This window comes from Salvia miltiorrhiza, chromosome 1 (assembly GCF_028751815.1).
Source record: "Salvia miltiorrhiza cultivar Shanhuang (shh) chromosome 1, IMPLAD_Smil_shh, whole genome shotgun sequence".
NCBI lineage: Eukaryota > Viridiplantae > Streptophyta > Magnoliopsida > Lamiales > Lamiaceae > Salvia > Salvia miltiorrhiza.
The window spans coordinates 34642735-34659934 of record NC_080387.1 but is presented as its reverse complement, the minus strand read 5'-3'; the positions used below and the strand labels follow the sequence as shown (position 1 = coordinate 34659934).

At 37.0% G+C, this 17200-nt stretch overlaps 1 protein-coding gene across 1 annotated transcript; it reads left to right on the top strand.

Annotated features, from left to right (window-relative positions):
* The first annotated feature begins 2153 nt into the window (after nt 1-2153).
* Nucleotides 2154-6473, top strand: LOC131006988 (5'-3' exoribonuclease 3-like). Its single transcript, XM_057934139.1, has 22 exons — nt 2154-2504; nt 2585-2661; nt 2746-2937; nt 3006-3125; nt 3213-3275; nt 3357-3446; nt 3530-3697; nt 3798-3875; nt 3947-4096; nt 4185-4262; nt 4360-4398; nt 4461-4556; nt 4619-4714; nt 4842-4912; nt 4991-5119; nt 5214-5290; nt 5387-5427; nt 5498-5572; nt 5659-5801; nt 5881-5961; nt 6036-6111; nt 6177-6473. The coding sequence occupies exons 1-22, from the start codon at nt 2438-2440 to the stop codon at nt 6471-6473; spliced, it is 2304 nt and encodes a 767-aa protein (XP_057790122.1). The 5' UTR covers nt 2154-2437.
* Nucleotides 6474-17200: the final 10727 nt, after the last annotated feature.

Sequence of the window (17200 nt, the reverse complement as noted above, 5' to 3'; positions counted from 1 at the left end):
TAAAAAAGATTTCTAATCTTTATTGAAATTATGCTATAGATCTCACTACAAAAAATCAGTAGATTAGCGACGAAATTTTCCATCGCTAAAGATCGTTAACGATGGAATAGTGACTGATTTATTTCGAATCTAGATTCATGATCGCTAGCAAAAATAACGACGAAAAAGTATTATGTTGTTAGCTTTAACGACGGACTAACGATAAAAATTTTCATCGCTAAAACAACGGACTAATGGCTCTGGGTCATTCTGAATAACAAAACGAGCAGTTTTAAATTAATCAAATTTATCTGGATTTACAGTATTTGCTTTTACCAAAGAGTGAAACTAAAAATATCCATTTTTCTTAATTTCTAATGAAAAGTACTCATTTTTATAAAATCATTGTATCTATAAAATTATCTTTATATCTCACACTTTTCACATTTTTCTTACATGTTATGTACATTTTCTTAAAAAATCATGACTACTATAATTTATTTTAATTTTTTTCTTATTAAATCTTGATTCTTTCACTTTATATATTTCTTTCTAAAAAATAAATAAAAATAATAAATTTTAATTATTATAATTGATAATATAAACAAAAAGTAGCTAGGTAGTCTATCGGAAAAAGAGCCGGTCTTGCATGCGGCGGTCGCACTCCAGTGCGACGGGTCCGCCCCGACCCGCGCCTGACCCGACCCTTGCCCAGACCCGAAATCCTGAATCCTAAATTATTACATTTGTTTATAATAATTATTACTTTTAATAAGCATGAAATATACATTTGTTCGCACAAATGTATACTTATATAAATATAGGTATTTACCTTCATTTAATATAAAGTATTATATTTTCTAAACCCTAAATTCTATAAACTAAACCCTAAACCCTGTAAACTAAACCCTAAGCCTGAACACTAAACCCTAAACCCTGTAAACTAAACCCTAAGCCTGAACACTAAACCCTAATAGGAGTATTTACTTTTAATAGCATAAGATATACATTTGGTCGCACAAATATATACTTATATTAATATAAATATTTACCTTCATTCAATATAAAACATTATACATATCAATATACAATTATATGAACAAATGTATATATTATGTTTATTAAAAGTAACAATTATTATAAACAAATGTAATAATTAGGAGTATGGGTCAAACCCACGCGGGTCAGGGTTCCGGATCAGAAGGGCGGGTTTGGAGCCGGGTCGACCCGTCGCACACCTGTGCGACGGTCGCACCCAATAATTGGCGTCGGAAAAATTGCCTTTGTTGGGAGGGAGTCGCCCTTGGAGGCTACTTTTTCGATTGGTTACCTACTATTTTCGGTAAAATGTTAAATTTTATTGCCGAATTTTTTTAAATATTTTTTGTAAGTAATGAATTAATTTGAGATTTTAATAAAAGGCTGAATATATTACTTAATAATTTAAATAAAAATATTCATTGAATGAAAATATAATAATTTTGCCATGAGTACTGCATGTTTTTCTTACATTTTTTTTTAAATAAGTAGTACTCCAATTTTGTAAGTAAAATATAAAACTTTTCTTAAAAAACAAAGCAATCCATTAACAACGGATATATTAGACTCTTAACTTCAACTTAGACGACATAAAATTAATATTTTCATAAAAATTTAAATTTTTCGTTATAACTCAACAAAATGGACATTTTTACCGATTAACATTTTACTAAATCAATTTTCAATAACTCTAGTTGTTCTACGTGATCAATTAACAATTAAATAAATAAATTTAAAGATCGTGTCATGATATGCTTGAATCCAATTAACTCACACACACTCTGGTCTTCCTACATGATTAATTTATATCTTAATAAATGTATATATCGACAACCGATTTCTACATGATTTATATTTATACCAATAAAGATATACAGTATATATCTACCTCAGATTTCTGTTTATGTTCTAAACTCTGTTCTACGATACAATTCAAACATAATATACTCCACTTGAATACGATAGCAAATAAATAAATAAAATAGAGAAGTCGAACCGTTGAGCAGAGGATCAACTTTCGAAACCTGCAAGCTAGCTTTCCTAGACACAAAGAGAAAGGAAAATTGAAAACGAGAATAGTATTTAAGTTTAAATATAACGCCACCACATTTCCAATTTCGGAAGCAACATTTCTCACTTGAAGAATGGGTGTGCCGTTGTTTAACCGGTGGCTAGTCAGCAAATATCCCAAAATAGTAGCTGACGCCGGTGGCGGCGGAGGTGAAGGGATCGCGCCTGAGTTCGATAATCTATACGTCGACATGAATGGACTTATCCATCCTTGCTTCCATCCCGAAGATCATGTCATCGATCTCTAAACTTCATCTTCATTTCCTTTTCTTGATGATTATTTTAATATTTATTTTTATTTGGTGTTCAGCCTTTTCCTCCGACGACTGTGGACGAGTTTTTTCGGAGCATGCAGGATTCCATCGATCGTCTCTTCGACATCGTCAAACCGCGCAAACTGTTATTCATGGCCATCGGTATTTATTTATTTATATACGTATGTATTTATGGTGTTTCATCTTGGAATACGGCTTCTTACTCGATAATGTTACTCCAGATGGCGTAGCTCCAAGAGCCAAAATGAATCAACAAAGATCTAGAAGATTCCGCTCTACTAAGGATGCTGAACTTGCTGTCAGATTCCTCCCGTCCCTTATATATGTGTGTCTGCATGTGTTATATATATAGCTCTGCTCAGCTCCTTCATTTATTCTGCAGGAGGAGCTTGAAGATCGTCTGAGAAAGCAGTTTGAAAACGAAGGCAGAGCTGTTTTGCCTAAGGAAGAATCGGAGCTTTCTGATTCGAATGTGATTACTCCCGGCACTCAATTCATGCACATGCTCTCCAAGAATCTGAGAAGCTACATAAACCAGCGGTTGAACGAGAATGCAGCATGGAGAAACATCAAGGTTGTCTGAGGAATCCTTTTGTCATAATAAGAATTAGTATATGAATAATTATAATGAGTTACTTGCAGGTTATCTTGTCTGATGACAAGGCTCCGGGTGAGGGGGAGCATAAGATCATGAGCTTCATCAGAGCTCAATGTGCTTCGTCTCAATATGATCCTAACACGAAGCACTGTCTGTACGGTCTGGTAATTAATCTCTTGACATTGCCATAAAACTCTTAGCTTTATGCTGTTTTGATATGATATGTAGTGCAACTGTTGATTTTGATGCAGGATGCTGATTTGATCATGCTTGCCTTAGCTACACACGAAGTGCACTTCTCGATTCTCAGAGAGGTTTGATTTCTGTGTCTGGTTTTTGTTTGGCAACAGAAAATACCACTATTTTCATAACTATTAATAGTCTCTTGTTAACAGGACGTGCGGCCTCGGAGGCAGCAATCGAGGTGTGAGCCTATTGTCGAATTGGAAGATAAGTTTCATGTTAATGAACAACAAGCATATCAGGTATCTTTCCTGCAACTTACCTTACAAAATGAATTCTAATGATGCAAGAGCTAAGGTAAGAATTTATATTTTGTGTGTTGCAGTTTGTGAATATTTCTGTTTTGAGAGAATACTTTGCAATAGATATGGAAATTCCTAGCTTCGACAAATTTGAATCTGATCTTGAAAGAATCATCGATGATTTCATCTTCATCTGCTTCTTTGCCGGGAATGATTTTCTTCCTCCCATTCCAAGCCTTCAAGTCCGCGAGGTTCTCTAGTTATCTTATCTGTATTACTAGTGAAATTTCCAAGTTTATGCAATGTGACACTCACTCAAAATGAAACAAAATCTTCTAATCTCGTTTCAAGGGATGTATCGATCTACTGATGGATGTATACAAGAAAGAATTCAAAAATCTCGGAGGTTACTTGGTGAACATGGAGAAGGTAATTAGCTTCTATATATAACTTTGATAAATTATTTGGTGTTAATTTATTCATAGTGGAACTTGAAACAGGTCGATGATGAAAAAGGAGGATACATAAAGTTGAGTCGAGTGGAAAAATTCATACTCGCTGTTGGTGCACACGAGGAGAAAATATTCAGCAAAAGAGCTCATTTGAGAGACAGAAAATTGAATCAAATCCTTGCTGAGTACAGAGATGCTGTTAGTTTTAGCTGTTATAATGATCAGTCTTTTTTCTATAGTGCTTTATAGGAAATGGACTTGAATGTTGAATCTCATTTTGATTCAGAAAGAGGATGGACAGAAGTGTCTAGATGAAGGAACTTCATCTCAAGTATTAGGCATGCACGGCATTACTCGTATTGATGTATGTCTCTGCGGCTTCTTTGTTGACCTCCTCTGTAGTTTTGTGCATCAATACAGCCTCATTTCACGTTGTCTTATGCTATGAAACGTCGTTGCAGAAATTGAAGATATCTGCTCCGGCTGTAGATGCTGATACGGTATGCAAACTTTGCTGCTCTACTTTCAATGGCTGTGTATTACACTTACATTTCTATATCAGGTTTTGGAAAATACAAAGGAGTTGAAGCTAAAACTGAAAGACTTGCTAAGTAATCAATCCGATTTGTTCAAAGATGGCAATTTTGGTACAGATAAGGTATGCTACTTGTAAATTAAATACATTCCTTAATCCTTTGATAATGTAATCATCTCTGTTAGGTGAGATTTGGCGCCCCGGGTTGGAGAGAGCGCTACTACAAAGAAAAATTATGTGCTGAAAACCCGACAGATATGGAATTAATGAGAAAATCTGTGGTATGCTCAAATTATATATGATAAATTTTCACTTATTTTAGCATAATGACTTAAGTTTAGTTAATCCAGAAAAATGCAGTAGATGATCTTGATCCCGTTTCTCTTTACTGTTACACTCCATTTTTAGGTTGCGAAGTATGGTGAAGGACTTTGTTGGGTGCTGCTATACTATTTCTCAGAAGTCCCATCTTGGAAATGGTGTGTGTATATCTTCTTTAACTCAGTTGATTCCTTATTTAGATTCAAGTGATGCTACAATTATGGTTGCGTTTATAGGTTTTACCCTTATCATTATGGCCCATGTACCTCCGACTTCAGAGGGCTCTCTGAGTTGAAGGTGAAGTTTGAGAAAGGTTTGCCCTTGAAGCCGTTTGATCAGCTCATGGCAGTACTCCCTCCGAGGAGGTGATTTCATCAACATCTTCTCGTTTCGTTTATGTTAAAATTTGTCCAACGCGCACTGATCTGCTGTTTTTGGGAATGCTATGCTATGATGCAGTTCTCATGCACTGCCTGTGGCTTACAAGGGGCTTATGGTTGACAAAGAATCCAAGATTATCGACTTCTATCCCTTAGGTTGGGATTATTTTAAGATAAAATTTGTATTTTGTGAAGCATCTGACTATAGTGTATGGATGTATTTGAAATTTGAATCTCTGCTTAATACAACAGATTTCGAGATGGATGTAGAGGGGAAGAGATTTATGCGGCAGGTATGCAGATCATAAAATTTGAAGTCGTATTTACTTTCTTGCTAATGTGCAGTCTTTTAATCTTGAGAAGGGTCTATGCAAACTGCCATTTATAGACGAAGAGCGTCTTCTGGTGGAGACTAGGAAAGTTGAAAATGAAGTGAAGGTGAAATGTTGCAGAAATATATATGCTTGTTTCTTGTTCTAAAATATTCAGAATATATGGTTTTGAAATTCTGTAATAACATATAGGATGAAGAGAGGACGAGGAATGAGGAAACTCCTCATCAACTGATTCTAAGATGTTGGAGCGAGTTGAGGCAACAGCTGTCGTGTTGCAGAGAGAGGAAGAACTCGGAGAAAATCAAGGGAGCAATCGCGATGGAGAGTGAAATGTAGGATTCTTGAAACAAGAAATGCTTATATATGGTTTTGTGTATTGCTTCAATTCTTGATTATGGAATGAATTTTCAGTGAAGGGATGAATGGTACGTTGCACGTAATGGCTGAGGATCTGATCGAAAAGAAAAGTGAAAACTCAAGAGATGATGATATGTAAGGCAGCAGAGAGAGAGTATGGTTTAGTTTGATTTCCCTCTATTCTGTGACTCATGATCGTTGCTTTCCAGACGCATTTTCTACGAGATCCCTCAATGTTTCCAGAACGTTCCTCGACTCCTGGAAGGTGTAAACATCCCCAAAAAGGTGAGAAACAAGATGAGTAAGGTTTGATTTTCCTGTATTCTGTGAATCATAAGGTTTGCATGCAGAGTGTGTGCAGAGACGAGATGGAGGAAAGCATAGTATGGCATGAGCACCACAGAATAGGGCCATGGCGCACCAATCGCAACGCTGCTGCTCTGTTCAGGCCTTCTTATCGCAATCAGCAACCAGCAAGAACATCCAGCAACAGACCTCACCACACCAATTTCTGGTCGTCACGTGGTGGCAGTGCGAGCCAAGATTGGAGGGTGCGTAATCCGTGTGGAGATGGTGGGGCGGGAGAGGTCTCCGGCCAAAGACAACATACGTATCGTGGTCAAGGCTGGCCTGCAACAAAATCTTGAAGCTCACTAACACAAACACAAGAGAGCAGTACTCAGTTTTTGTATATGGTTGTGAGCAGTACCCTGGTTTTTTGGGATCAACAAACTAAGAATCCATGTATATGTTTTGTTGTACAGAATGTATTTAGGTAAATCTCTTTGGCGACTACTGCTCTAATTCTGATGAATAATATATTGGCAAATCTTGAACTGTAGTTTGAATCATGCTTTTTATTGGATACTAACGAAAAGAGTGTGCATTGTATTAATTAAACTGCGATTTTATTAAAAAAGAAAAAACCTAAAAAAAATCCTTGAAAAGAAAAACAGACTAAGGGCCCAGCCTCATTAAAACCTTTTTACGAAAAACCCAAAGGGAAAATCGTAAAAAGGAAAAAAAGTACTCGTCTACAAGACGAAAAGCAAGAAGAAAAGAGCGGAAGAGAAAGTTTCCGAAACTCCGACCTAACCATCGTCCCCAAACAATCTCGACTCTAACCCAACGAAAACCAAAACCCAAAAAGCTCGGAAGGCAGAAAGGCCGGTGAGAGGCCGTTACCAAAAAACTGCCAACCTCCAACGAGCCTAGATCCAGAAAAGGGAAGCTCCACGGCCGGTTATACGCCGTCGCCGTAAGCACCCCACAACCCACAACCCAACCAACCCCAAGAAGAAAGCAGAAATGGTAGCTACTCGGCCGGTAATACGCCGTCGCCGGAAGCACCCTAGTGCCGAGAATACCCCGAAGGAAAAAAATCAGAGGCAAAAAGTTTCGGCCGGAGAGACGCCATCGCCAGAAACTAACCAACCTCAAATTCGCAAACTGAAGAGAAAAAAGCCACAGGTAAGTAGCAAGGGTATTTAACGGCCAGTAAAATGCCGTCGCCGCAAACACCCTCCTTGCCTCACCGGGGCAGGGCTGCTCAGAGCTGCGCTCCGGGGCAGAGCAGCGCTGAGCAGCGCTACGGGGTGATCTGCTCTGATTAGGAAACAGCTCCGACGTGCGCAGGTCTACTCTGGGAACAGCTCTGATCTGGTAACAGCTCTGCTCTGGTCGCTGCTTGTGGTCTGCTTTGGTCTGGTTTCCACTGCACAAACCTGCTCTGCTCTGCTCAGGTAACAGATAATCTCTGGTAAAAGCTCTGCTCTGGTATAACAGAATGGGCTGTTCTGAAGCTCTGGTAACATGTCTGCTCTGGAAACAACTCTGCTCTGGAATCAGCGCTGCTTTGGTCGCTGCTTGTGGTCTGCTCTGCTCTGGTCTCCAGAGCACGAACCTGCTCTGCTCTGGAAACGGCTGGTATGCTCTGCTCTGGTCTCCAGAGTGTGCATTGTATATAATACATAAATTTCACAATAATAAATTGTTAGAGTTTAATAACTATAATAAATTTCACAAAATATTAATACTCTCTCCGTTCGTAAAATAAAAATTCATTTTTGTCATTTTAGGACGTCCACAAAAATTAATCTCTTTCCACTTGTAAAAATTTTCTATCACATAGTGAACTTTTTTCTTCACTCACAATATAATAAATTATCATTATTAACATCACTTTTTAAGTAGGACACTTTCTCCACTCATAATCAACCAAACCATTTTTATTAAAATATGTGTCGTCCCCTTGTCGGACTATTTTTTGTGGACGGATAGAGTATAAAAAAAATGAAAAACTTCTTTTAATGATTAACAGAGTATAAATTCGAAGATAGTTATTTAATTAATTTAGCGATGAAAGATAAAATTATATATATTTTAATGTATTTAATGAATTAATATATGCTTACAATATTTTTGGGATCTAATATTCTTCTTTTATTAATAGAAAAATGAAGCGAAACCACATATATATTTTTTAATATACCAGAACTTCCCAATTTATATTGAATATAGATATTTATTTATAAGCCTTATCACACACACACACACACACACACACACATATATATATATATATATATATATATGAAATAGATTTAATGAAATATTTAATGAATTAATATATTCTTATAAACATAATGAAATAATTAGGGATTAATGCTGTAAATACCCTAACTATTTTCATTTCCACGTTTTGCATAAGTTTTAGAAAATCTGCCACATGATACCCCAACTAAGCCTTGAAGCGGTTTTTGCACTCAATGAAAATTTTCGGCAAAATTGAAGCTGACTTGGCAGCCGGAAATGTCTACGTGAAAATAACTTCTAGTCAAAAAGTCGTCCTCTCTCTCTCTCTTTCTCCCTCCTCAAGGTTCCTTCGTCACTTCTCAATCATCCACCGCCTTCGCATTAATGAAGACCAAGATTTAAAATTGCTACCAATTCATTGTGTTATGTGGAAACTTTCAAAGTAGCAGTAGACTTTACCGGTGCACCAACAGATGGCGTTGTTCCAATTTCAGAGGTGCTGATTTTGATGTTGATGCGTTCTGACGCTGATTTCTCTATATTTCTTTTGGTTATTTATAGTATTTTTTTTCTAGTGATGATTTGTAAATTTTATTAGAGAGACTTTATCGATTGAAATAGAAATAGTTAGATTTGGGATACTTGATTAATGCTCTTGAATTCACAAGCAGATCTATGAATTCGCAACTTAATATGTTCTTGAATTCACGACCATATCTATGAATTCACAATTTAATGTTCTTGAATTCACGACCATATTTATGAATTCACAACTTGATGTTCTTTAATTCACAACCAGATCTATAAATTCACAACTAAAACTATAATTCACAGCCAGCTCAATGAATCCACAAACTGAATCGTTAGTGGTTGTGAATTCGAGTTTTAAAACTAGAATTCACAACCAGTTTGATGAATTCACAACTGAATTGCTAGTGTTAGTTGTGAATTCGAGTTTTAAAGCTCGAATTCACAACTAGAAATAATGTTAGTCGTGAATTTGAGTTTTAAACCTTAAATTCACGAATAACAATATTTCTAGTTGTGAATTCAACCTTTAAATTTGAATTCACGACTAACATTAGTTATAGTTGTGAATTCAATTTTTAAAACGTGAACACAACCAACTTGGTTGTGAATTCGTGGATAATTTTTAAGTTTTTTATGTGAATGGTAAAATGATAAGTGTGGCCAAATTAAATTTTTTTTTTTTATCTTAGTAGACAATTTTATTTTTACTATTCCAAAGTGACTATTTTCAAAATCCACTCTATTTTTTTATGAACATAAATAGTATTCCCTCCTTCTCGGCGAACGTGAGTCGTTTCTTTCGGACACCAGATTTAAGGAGCTAGTGTTTAGTGAAAAAGTGAATGAAAAAGTAAAATGAAAGAGAGAGAGTGAATAAAAAACAACTTTAATTTATTCCAAAAAGAAAAACGACTCAACTTCGTTGGGACGACCCAAAAATGAATATGACTCAACTTCTTTAGGATGGACTGAGTAATAATTATAAAGATAGAATTAAATCAAAATTTAAATTTTGAATCAATTCAAATTCTAGTCCATCAGTTGAAAAGGAAAAAAGTATAAATAGAAATATAATTAGCATGCCAATATCCAAACTTAATACTCCGTCCGTCCACGAAAAAAGTCATATTTATCTCTCTTTTTTTCCCACGAGAAAGAGTCATATTTAATTTTTTTAACTATCACATCATATATTTTCTCCTATATTACACTATAAATTGTATTTTTATTCTGTTTTTTTAACTAATAATGTATTTTTATTCTAATTTTTTATATGAATATTACTCCTATAAATTACACCTTTATTCTATTTTCAATAATTTTAATAATTTTATTAAAATTGTACCCATCTTTAAACGAGACTCTATTTTGTGGAGGGATGGAGTAATTATATTTTATTGGGTAAGTATCACTTTTTGGCCCATCATTTGAGCGTTTTCTAAAAAATATCCCACCATAAGAGTGATTACAAAACAATACACATCGTTGCATTTTTTTCTTGTTTATGGCCAGCAAAAATAATCCGACAACCGATAATTGATGTGTTCTGGTCAATTGCCATGTTGGAAGTATACGTGGAATAAAAGAAAAAATAAATAAAGAAATTCCAATATGTATCCCCCTTGCAACCACCACTACTAACCCCGCTGCCTCCGGTCCCCACATATGCCCCCCTCAAATCTACCTCAACACCCCCCAAAACTTCCACGAAAACTACACTCAACAACCAGGCCCCACCATTTCCTCCTTGCTTCGCCGCATCGTCGCCTTGGAGTCCGCCCTCCACCACTCATCCCCCTCACAGTCCCTCCACGACGCTGCCAGAAAACACACACACACGCACACACAATGGGCAAAAACATCTCATTTCCCTTCTTAAGTTTTCGATCGAGCAGCACGCCGTTGTCGCTGCTGACCCCCTTGATAGTCGTATCATTAGCGTCGTCACCTCCCACCCAGAAAAGTATCCACCATTTTCTTTGTCTCTTAAGCCACACAACTATGGGGCTTCCTAAAGAAAACTGAAATCGCAGTTTATCAACTACTCACAAGACCACCTCTTGCCTCTTCCTCACCTTCTCTTACTCTCGATCCCCTAAATCTCTCATCTTGTTCTCCCTCTCACATAACCCACAAATTATTCAATTTATGAAATCTCTAAAATCCATAGCCTTCTTCTTCTTCTTCAATTTCCAGCGAGCAACAGCCTAAGCATGACCTCTGTCGCTGCGGCTCTGTCATCTTTCTTGCATGGGGCTGAACGACAAGTAACACCTGTTGCCACCATCCCGACGCCGCCACTGTCTTCTTCCATTGATTCGTGGAGGAATCACTACCGTTCTTGTGCCATTGCCTATAACTTCACTCTTCCTAAATTGCTTTTGATCAACGCTCGATTTTTTAGGGCACTACACGCCATTTTTTTGGAGGGGGGGAGGGGGCAGTGGGAAAGGGGCTGCAGAGGAGATGGGAGAAGAGGGAGGAGTTAAAATAAAGTTACAATGAAGAAAACGTTTTCTTTTCTTAACACTAGAGATGCATTTTGATTTTGTGAATTTTCATTAGTTTTTTTTTTTTTTAAATTACACGTGTATGTCAATATGGCGCTTGATCGGATATGTTAAATATCAATAATTGAATTATTTTTATGAGTCACAAATAAGAAAAAAAATGAAACAATGAGTATTATTTTATAATTATCTTTAGAATAAGATATTAAAAAAAAACACTCAATGGACCAAAAACTCAGTACTATTTGCCTATTTTATTCACTAAAACTCCGGCTGGCTGGGCATATTGTCTACGAATAAAATCATCCTTTAAATGCCGAAGAAGCACAATCATTTCAAAAGTTCCTCGAAGATCGAACAGACTTTTGTGGTTCATTTTCTTAAAGTCGATTCCATTTTTAAACTTTATTGGAAGTATGAAGTTAAATAATTGCTCTGGGCTTTCGATTTTAAAAAACGAGCAATTCTAAATGAATCAATTTAATCTGGATTTATAATAATTAATTTTACTACATCAGTTACAAAATATTCTGGACTTTATATATTTTTTTCTCGTATTTATAGATACATAAACAATTCTCTGCATTCCATATTTTTACTAAAATTTAAATCTTATCCTCTATTTACAACTCGATTCGATGCACTCCAATTTCCTGGCTATTGTTTCCAATTGTTTGATTTTGTTATAAATCAGAGAGAACGATTTATAACACATAAATAAATACTACTACATCCGTCCCAATATTGTTGGCCACATTTCCTTTTTGATCTGTCCCATTATTGTTGGTCACTTTCTTAAAATGGAAACATTTAATTTAATTAAGCCCAATTAATTAATTTCTACTTAAACCTAAAGCCTCTTTAAATAAACACACACACACACACAACACACACAACCTCCCCCCACCCCCACCCCCGCGCCCGGCGCCCGCCGCCTTACCTCGTCGGACGACAACAGCACCGGTCTGCTCTCTCCCCCTCGCCACCCCATGCTCTCTCTCTTTCTCTCTCAGCCTCCCCTTCCCTCGCGTCTTCACTTGCCTCCCACCGCCGCAACCCCCATGGCCGCCGCCTCTCTCGACCATCTCCCTTTGGTCTCGCATCTCTCATCTCCCTCACGTCTTCACTATGTCTCGCATCTCCCTCTGTCTCCAACTAGAGAAGTGGCGCGATTTGGAGGCCTAGGGCTCCGGTTGTTGGCGGCCCAGTTGGGTGTCTGGTTTTGGAGATCTGTGATCCTTCCCCCATGGCCGTCGCTGTCGCCCTCTCCTCTGCTCAATTTCTCTAGTTTTGAATTGGTTTTTTGGTTGGCCAGACGAATTTGGTTTGAATATTTTTTGGTCAATTTCTTTAGGTTTGGATTTGCTTCGCCTCCCCCTCATCTACTTCGCTCCACAACACCGACATTGATTTGGGGATCTAGGGTCTGGATTTGGGGATCTTAGGCTTTGGAGGGGGCTATTGGTTTTGATTTTTTGGTTTTTGATTTTTTAGTTTTTGGTTTTTTGGTGACAAAGCATAGCCAGAAAAATTGGGGCGATTGTCGCCATCGCCGGCGTCGCTGTTGGCCGGAAAATGGAGAAGAAGAAAGACTTAATTAATAATTTAATTAAATTTCACAAAATACATTAAATTGTAGGGACCACACTTAATCTCCACTAACTATCTCTTTCTTAATCTCCGTGCCGAAAAGAATGTGGCCAACAATATTGGGACGGAGGGAGTATTTAAAAATATTATAAAGATCAAAGACCTTTATTTATAATGGTACATATATAAAGTTATTATAATTTATTTGATTATCACTTCATACATGATTTATACATATAAGAAAGGTACAAATCTCCAACAGATTTTACATGATCTATGTCTATACTAAGACAAATAAATAAGTGTTAATAGGCAAAAATGTCCACTTCCTTATGTTTTTTTGTAAAAATGTCCTAAGTTATCATACAAAACATTCTATGTCCTAATTATATGAAGCACAAAAATGCCATTTGATTGTGATGGGTATGCATCGTTTTCCACAAAAAGTCTTACACATCTATGACAAAGTTGTTAAAGTGTAAGAAAAATATGAATGTCATCATTTTAAAGAATTATTTCGGTCAAATAACTGTTGGAAAAAGTGAAGGACATGTACAAAATACAATATTCATTTATTTTTGAATTAAGTCAAAGTTTTTAGAAGTAAATCATAGGCTAAAAATTAATGGTTAAATCAAAAATTAATTAATCAATGGAATATTAACACATGCTAAAAATTAACACAATCGAGATTGACACTCAAAACACACAATGGTTAAACAAAAAAATGTGTCTGACCGGAAAAAACTAGTGTCCAGTCGGCCGGTCGGACAGATTTTTTTTTTTTAATATTTGATGATAAATGACAAATATGATGTGAAATAGCCTTGTCAGTAAAATATTCACGTCAAATGCTCTAATTTCATAGAAATTCACGTGAAATGAAGGAATCTTTGTTTATATACGAGATCTCGACGGACACACTCCATTGCAAAGTGAAAAAACACTCAAACTCAATAGAAATTATAATATTTTCCAAGTGGTGAAGCTATTATTTGTGAATTCTCTCATCCCAAATTTAAAGGTATGTCATCTTACGTTTGAAATGTAATTAAAGAAGTGCTAAGTTGGTTATTGTTTATTTTTAATATTTTGTTTGATCCTATGTTTACGTGAATTATTAGCATATTATAGCATACTTTATGATTTAAAGCTACGTTTTAAGGAATATATGTGAATTGGAGCATATTCTATCATGTTTTAAAGTATTAATTAGTAATTATTACTTACATTTTAGTTATATACATATATTGCTACATAATTCATGTTAACATGCTCGAAAACCATGTGTCCGCCCGGACAAGTGTCCCTGAAAATGTGTCCGGCCGTGTGTCATTACAGATGATGTAATACACGACCGGACACATTTCCTCAGAAACTTTCCCGGGCGGACAGATATTTTTCGAGCGTGTTAAAATGTTATATGTTGTATTTTTACATTTCATTCCATTTACATCATATATTTATATATTTATTATTTTTTCTGTAGATGAATGAATATGGGAGATACTTTATGGTTAATTATGGAGGTGCCTTCAATGGTTATGACTTATGAGTACATCGGCGGCTCTTCTAAGGGTTTACATATTTTCGGAGACACCATGGCTACTACGTTGTACATGATAAATCACCTGATGTTGGAGAATTCATTGAGCACTAATTACAGCTTGTATTATTTGACGAAGAGATTAAATGATAGGGTCTACAGTAAAAATCTTATTGCCGATGACAATGATTTGCTTCAGTTGTTGGTGTCCCAGCCACATTTTCCTGAGATTTATGTTGTCGAAGACGAGTCTAGTGGAGGAGTGTATGTTCCTTCGTTCGATCTCCCTCAATCTTCCGCATATGGAGGTGAATCTAATGCAATATACGAAGGTGGGGATGGATTGGAAGCAATCCAAAGATATGTTTATTTAGACATATCAGCTGGAGATTCACCAGAATCCTTGAACCGTCAGTCACTTGGGGTAATCATCAGTCAATGGATTGTCCTTCATGGGATAAGCCAAATCCGAACGTTTACTATCACCAAACAACTGAGCATTCTTGGGGTCTAGCTGATAATCAATATATAGACGAGCCACAGTTTGTAGAGAATGATGATGATGAAGAAGATGAAGAATATGTTCCATCGTTTGAAGCCGAGACTGATATAAGCGCATCTGAAGACTTGTCGGAGCTAGAGAACTTGAGAAGGACGAGGGTTGAATATGCAGGTTGGGTGAATTTGCAGATCGATGACGATGATGATGAACAGGTTCCTGGACCAAATGAACTAACTAATTGGTTAGTTCCGGTTATCCCGTTGGACGCTGCAGCGTTACTTGTGGATATTGAAGATTATCAGCTACTACCTCGGGAGTTGTCAAATAATTCTTATTTTAATAGCAAAGATGATCTGATCGTTGCAATCGGTCTGTGGAACATGAAGCAGGGGAAGGAATATTCCGTCACCAAATCAGACAATAGACGAATTTACTTCAAATGCAAGCATTCATATAAATGCCCCTTCAAGCTCAGTGCACCGTCTCAAGATGAATCCATTTGGGGTGTGTATAAGTTTACCAATGAGCACCTATGCGACGGTGATCTAGGGCTCGTAAAGCGAATAAAGGCCCCCGCAAAAGTCGTTGCAGCATATTTAGCACAGAAAATACATGACGATTGTGAGATCTTGAAGCCGAAGGTCATCCAGCTGGAGATGCAACGTGAGTTTGGTGTACACAACAAGTATGATGTGGCATTGCGAGCCTGAAATCGAGCAACTAAGATGGTTTATGGTCGACATGATCAATCCTTCAAGATGCTGCCTAAATATTTATACATGTTGAGACAATCCAATCCCGGTTCGTTGGTGGAGTGGGAAGTTGACCCTGATGGCCGATTCAAACACTTATTTGTTGCTCTTGGAGCTACGGTTAGTTGTTTCATGTTCAACTTACGACCAGTGATTGTAGTCGACGGCACATACTTGAAGGGCAAGAATAAGGGTATTCTGTTTGTTGCAGTGACCAAGGACGACAACGAGTTTATTCCCACTCACGTATGATGTTGGCCCGAAAGAGAACAATGAATCGTGGATGTATTTCATGTCGCGCATTCGACGTGTTTATGGGCAAGCCAATCCACTTTTGATTGTCTCTGATCAACATATCTCCATTACTGCTACTACATTTGCAAAATAACATTAAGGATTACGGTAAGGCAGTGGTAGAGTTGTATCAACAAGCTGCATTTGTGTACGAGAAATCTGACTTCACTAGGGCTATGAACGCCCTAAAGGTTATGAAGAGAGCCGCGTACGATAAACTAATGGGGATTGGGCCAGAAAAGTGGGCTCGTTCAATGTGTCCTATGCCTGTGCGACAATACAGTTTTTTGACATCAAATGCTGCTGAAGCTTTTAATGCGAGATTGTTGTGGGCAAGAAGACTTCCTATCTGCTCAATGTTAGAGGCAATCAGACTTATTATTGAGAAATGGTTCAGCGAGCGACTGAGAGCTGTACAACAAAGCGATGAACCCTTGTCTACTGAGGCTAGTAAAAGGGTAGCTATTGAAGTCCAAAAAAGTCATCGATACACTACACAAAGGTTGAGTGCCCAGAAGTATAAGGTGCAAACTGGTGACATGAGCTTTAAGGTGGATCTGGAGAAGAAAAAATACAAATGTCGAGCATTTCAGCTAGACCAACTGCCCTGTTCTCATTCAATCGTTGCAATAAGGTACGAGCATTATTTTCTTGGTGGGTTCATGTAAATGTAAATATGTTTTAATATTTGTTGTATTGATTATTGTCGGATGTTGTTTTTATAGTGAGGCAGGTGATACTACGCATAGTATGTAGACGATTACTACACGAATAAATTTCTTATCGATTGTTACTCTGGTTCTGTTAATCATCTCGTGCCGAGACAACGGTGGTTGATTCCTGAGTACATCGCTGAGAGTTTTGTATTACCTCTGATTGTCACTGGACAATCGGGGCACCCAAAAGAAAGTAGACATCGAGGTGGTAGTGAAGGCAACAGCACACAAGCAGAGCAGTCTTCTAGTATCAGGCTTCGTAAACCAAAGAAGTGCAACATCTGCCATGAAGGAGGACACACCAAGAGAACGTGCGCTGGCAGGGTGACTGAGAACAACGAGTAATGGTTTGTATTTGTGTGTTGTAACAGTGAACGATATTGATTGAATTATCTTAT